Genomic DNA, 6,000 nt, shown 5'->3' with positions numbered 1-6,000 from the left:
TGTTTGGTTTTCTCAATGCAACCATACACCAATTGTGTAATGCGTATCCCACTGTGGAGTCATGGAGGAGGCAATTCGTTCAGAACCTTAGGGTTATCAGAGAAGATTTTCAAGGCTGGTTATGGTTTCGTAAAACCAATATTCAACCTATCTGCTGGCAGACATCTATCTTTAACCTATCAAAAAGCAAACACGCTAGACATTTTTAAAAGACAGCTTAAAACCTACCTTTTTACCGAAGCATTTAAGTAATTTGATCTCAGAAGGGTTTTACTACTCTTATTAGTTATATTATTGTTTTTATAATTTGCTATTTTAATTATTACTTTTATCACTTGTATTATTGTTTTTATTGAGTTTATGTAAAGCACCTTGAGCTACATAATTCTTGTATGAAATTTGCTATATAAATAAAGTCTTACTTACTTACTATCGGATTTATGCTGCATTTCGTTGCCTAAGTACTGTACTGACAATAAAGTTGAATCTAATCTAATGCTATTGATGATATGGTTGTTGTTACTTTAATGTGTTTTAATGTGTCTACATGTTCTGTGCTGCACAACAAATTGCCTCAGAGGACATTAAAGATTTCTACTACTACAACTGCATGGTTTATTACATTGGATTTTCTCCAATGAAATATGATTGAAGTATGAATTACGTTTCAGATACTGCATTAGCCTATTTGTTTTAGTCTACCTTATGGCTGCTTGTGGATGGCCTTATCTTTAAGATTCATCCCTCATCATAAGTCTACGTTTGGTCTCAAAGGTAACCAGCCAACAATCGATTATCGATTATATGTAGCCTATGTCTGGAGTTCAAGGTGGACCTCCAGTTACAGTTGTAACAAGATGAAACTGAGAATGACCTATTGCAGCAACTATCACGTGCCTGCGCATTACAACCTCAGAAAGTTGCAGTTATCATGTGGGCGATACGTAAATTAGCCTATAACTTAAGCTACCAGGACAACACTTTGCAGTAACTGATGACTTGATTATAATTTTTTTTGGCGCCGATATAGCCTAGGGCTACACTCCGAATTTTGGAGGAGTGGGAGGTGCACAACATAACATGACTGCAACCTTAATGGGACAATTGGTAAATTCAGATTGGTTGTACTCAATTACCAGGCTGCCGGGTAAATTCTTTACACGGATTTACACATGCAGTTGGAATACTAAAGGAACAACATACCAGGGATATATCTATTCGTATAAAGTGCCATGGAAACCTGTTCGTTGAAATTCTGAGATTGCTAGCTAATAATAATGCCGAATTGATTGGAGAGAATTGCCTGCCCTTTCATTGCACGGTCGTGGCACGGAATTTTCACACGCTGTTCTCGCAATCCAACAGCTGTACAGAATTGTATAGGCGGCACATGCAAACTGTCCGCTCCACTACTTCCCATCTGAGCCCAGGCCACTTGAAATTAGGACCGCGTCCCGAGTGTGTTTTATGTGAAGCGGCGAAACAGGGCAATTCCTTCGGTCTTTCCTGTCCGCAGCGAGGCAAGGACAAAAAGTCGTAGTTTGCCGACCTGCAACCATGGCCCAGGACGAGAACATAAGTGTCTCGAAAAAAACGATTATTGCTAAAATTGTCAAAGTTCGCAAGAGGCGTGAGATGCTTGTTGTGCAAATGTTTTTTATCTGCAGTGTCCTATTTGTGGCATGGAGCATGTCATCACTGCTGACAAAGACAGGTGAGTGTTAGCCGGGGAAACTGCTGATGAACGCTGGGCATGGAGGACGCTTCAAAAGAGATGAGAATTCTGCAGTGTAATCGTGTACTCCCAAACCAGCCAGACTGGTTAGGAATGATTGGATATAGAATAAATTGTCAACTCATAGACACATGTTCAAGGACATGCTAGCTTAATATGGTTTGAATCATGCAACTTGAACTTGCATGTTCGTTTTCTGAGATTCATGCGCTTCAACAAGATAGGCTATGGACTATTGCAAGTGGACCGGTTTTGATCTAACGCTGAATGATAGCCTATGGCTCATATACCATATCATGAGGTGTGCTCCCCTGAAAGTGTTAGCTTACTTAATGAAATGTCAATGCCGTGAAGAGGCAATTTGTGTTGCCTGGGGATTATGTCCAGCCACAAGACACTCAGAAAGGCTACCGTTTATTATAATCTGCCCAGTGATATAGGTCACTGAATAACATTTTCCTCTGCGTGTTGTAACCCACCAGTATGCGTCGGTCTGTCTGTATGCCGCAGTGTGCGCGGCGGCAACGACATGTTTTTAATTTTCAAGCACGGAACTCTAGCTTACACACCTCGGACACCACGACACACCATTTCTAATTGCGATACACCATCGAATCAAGTAATTTTTCTGTTGGTCTCATTGGTGTGAGCGTTGTATTTGTATGGCAAATTTCCCTGTGCCAGGCGCATCAGTCACACAAACGTTTTGGAGCGTAGGCTTGTAGTGGGCAAATGCTCGCATCATTGCATCTTGCCCAGGGCTTCACACACCATTGAACACTGGATAAACTTAATCACTCTCCAGCATCATGCTTCGGGATCCGCATGGTCGAGAGATACAATTACGCAATGGACAATCATTTGGGGAATAAACATAGGATGCTTGTGCTGCCAGGCTGCTGATGCATTATTCACAGCTGTTCTGGTGTGTGCTCAGTGCAAACCTTTACCTTTTCAGATGGCTGATCATGCATGATGTTTGTGCGACATGCCCAAAGTACATAGGCAACGCTCACTTGCACATGTAAAAATCCTCAAGTCTGGTACATCTAATATTTTAATATTGGTTGTCTGTGTGTTGAAATATCGCCTTCTCACAAATACTTTTTCTTTATATCACATGTGAAACATGCATTGTTAGAATCATACATACTTTACACTTTGTAAAGATTATTAATGAATGAATACCTACATTTTGGATTACTTGTTTAAACTTGAGCAACATAAGCCCATCTACAAGTTGAGGGCACCAGATGATCATCTGATTTCAAAAGAAATATTGCAAATGTATTGTTTTGTACACAGTACAGTTGTACTGCTTGTGACTAGCGTGGCAATCTAGCATTCCAGAGATCATGCACAGTTGGGAGCAGCACAATCTGGTGCATCCTTAGACTGCTTTTATCCTTAGCACTCCACTTCTAACTCCATTGTGGGAGCTACACATCTGCTTCCACTTGGACCCTAGAGTATGCAATGGCTGTAAAACACCACTCTAAAGCGAATGTGTGTATATATTAGCCATCTCATATTATACTAATTACAGTAAAACCACAAGAGGCTTATACGATTATTATGCAATCATTTAGCAGACACTTATGTCACGCAATATATCATATAAGATGTGCAAATCTCTGATCTCCAAAGGCTGGTTGGTGGGGACCAAGTAGCTAACCGGTCAGTGAAGTTTAGCATATTCACTTTAATCAAGTTTGTATGACCTGCACAGTGACGATTGCTTTGCAGAGTTTTTATTTTTTATGGGTGAGGACACAAGTTATCAACAGTTTGACAGCCCTGGACCTGCCTTCCATTTGACTTTTAATTTCTGATCAATTGAAAGAAGACTAGGCACCATTCACCATAATGTCCATGTCGGATATCTGACTCCTGTTTCATTCATGTAATACAGAGCGGTTGATATGAATGTAGAGAAATGAAGGAACATGTTGTATCAGGGAGTCAGATGGCTAAACGGTGAGGGAGTCGGGATAGTAATTTGAAGGTTGCCAGTTCGATTTCCAGCCGCGCAAAATGATGTTGTGTCCTTGGGCAAGGCACTTCACCCTACTTGCCTCGGGGAGAATGTCCCTGTACTTACTGTAAGTCGCTCTGGATAAGAGCGTCTGCTAAATGACTAAATGTAAATGTAATGTATCAGCCAGATGGATTTTATCTAAATGTTTAACATTCAGGGTTAGCTTTCAGAGTGCAATATCACATCCTTTGAGGTCTTTGGATGAGATGCATGATGGGAGACACGGGTGGACAGAGCAGGTATTTGTAGAAGATGTCCCTGGTACAGGTCTTACAGGTGTGTGCAATGAAGAGTGATGGTGATTGCCAGTGAGAGAATGGAGACTGTGCAGGACAGTTTCAACAGTGTAAAGGGCAAAGAGGTGGTCGTACTCACGTAGGAGTACGTGCTTGGTGGCACAGGAAGTGACAGAGATTGATTACTGTCCTTGTTCCATCTCACTCTCCAGTTAATAGGAATATTGGGGCATGATATTTCCGTTGCTGTGGTTGTCTCTCTCTCGTTCTCTCTAGCTTGTTGTGGTAGACCCCTCTGTTTGGGGTGATATTTTACTTTTTGCCTCAAAGAGGAACATTTGTTTTGGTTAACAGCCCTATTCTTTGTAACCTATCGTATTCTGTTATGCATTATCATGGTTTTACCCTAAAGCTTAACATAGATGCATAGCATCGCCTCTCTTTGTTACCTGACTTACATTTACATTTAGTCATTTAGCAGACGCTCTTATCCAGAGCGACTTACAGTAAGTACAGGGACATTCCCCCGAGGCAAGTAGGGTGAAGTGCCTTGCCCAAGGACACAACGTCAGTTGGCATGACCGGGAATCAAACTGGCAACCTTCGGATTACTAGCCCGATTCCCTCACCGCTCAGCCACCTGACTCCCCTGACTTGCCTTGAAGCTTGGGTCTGCTGTTGTTGACCGTACCTTTTTGATATCGATACCAAAAAAGATAAAGGATTCAAGCTTAACCCTTGTGCTGCCTTCGGGTCACATGACCCAAAGGTTCATAACGAACCACCGTTGTGTTTACCCAATTTTACCAAATACAAAAAAAATAAAAAATAAAATCTTTGAACATTCTCAATGTGGGGGGTCTGAGAAAAGAAAATGCTTCACTTTGTTTTTTTATGCGGTAAAGTTGTCGCAATACGACGGTGGGTCTCAATGGCTGATGGGTCAGAATGACCCGAAGATAACACAAGGGTTAAGACTATGAATCATCTTCTGTTTGGGGTCAAAACTGAGTCTAATCTAATGAAGCTTGAAATACTAAAACCTGGTTCTATGCTCATTAAAAGCCCTTTCAAAAGCTGTTTTTAAAAACATTTATGGATTTCTGAAAAGGCCTGCGTATGGCTGATTTACACTAGTCACCACCTGCCCTTTTATTATTATCCTCCTAAAACCCCTGAAACATTTAAACCTACATTAAAGTGTAAATAAATTGAGTTTAACAGTACAATGTAACTTGTAATCAATGTAACTACGAATATGAACCCAATCCCTTTTTGGAATTTAGAAAGTGTGACATAAACATAGCTAACTTTCCTTTTAATCACATTGTCTAAGTATTGTCATATGAACTGGCTTCTTAAGGCCTGTTCACACCAAGGTTGATAAAGAGAACTATAACTGACGAAAACATTATTTACGTCCACACCAACCTCGACGATTAGCTCCTCGCAATGTTGTCTTCATTTTAAATGCGCGGGCACTTTAAATTCGGATGGATTCTGTCAGTGTTTTATAATTCATCAGCTGGGGAAATGAATAGTTTTGAAAGTGATTCCAACAATATCATTCCGCTATGTAGTTGTTGTTATCTTTGTGGTGTGGACTGTTGTTTGACATTACGTTTCAGATACTGCATTATATTTGTTTTACTCTACCTTACTGCATTATATTTGTTTTACTCTACCTTATTGCTTCTATTGTTTTAACAATTCTTAAAATTGTATCTTTATAGTTATCGTTCTTGGTGTGAACGGGCCTTTACTTGGAAGTAGGCTCTCAGCAATGATAAGATTTTCTTTTCACAATTACAGTAAGATCAGTTTTAAAATAATATGACATGGGACAACATTTCAGGGTTGAGTAATAAACAATACAATGTATTATTTGACATGGTTTGCATCCATTGTTTCACTTTGAAATGCATGTATACTCTGTAGTTCATATTCGAGACCTAAAACGGTTATATATAGGAGATTGGATATTTCAGTAG

At 40.1% G+C, this 6,000-nt stretch overlaps 1 protein-coding gene across 1 annotated transcript in view; it reads left to right on the top strand.

The window, feature by feature from the left end:
* Positions 1 to 1,557: 1,557 nt before the first annotated feature.
* The window catches only part of slc24a4b (solute carrier family 24 member 4b), a 96,620-nt gene continuing 92,177 nt past the window's right edge, over positions 1,558 to 6,000 (top strand). The window contains exon 1 of the mRNA XM_067241061.1: positions 1,558 to 1,714. Within this exon, the coding sequence (XP_067097162.1) occupies positions 1,558 to 1,714 (157 nt within the window). The remainder of the gene's footprint in view (positions 1,715 to 6,000) is intronic.

The sequence above is a fragment of the Osmerus mordax genome, chromosome 8 (genome assembly GCF_038355195.1).
Source record: "Osmerus mordax isolate fOsmMor3 chromosome 8, fOsmMor3.pri, whole genome shotgun sequence".
Taxonomy (NCBI): Eukaryota; Metazoa; Chordata; class Actinopteri; order Osmeriformes; family Osmeridae; genus Osmerus; species Osmerus mordax.
Note: the sequence above shows the minus strand (reverse complement) of the source record. Positions and strands in the feature narration are given on the sequence as shown.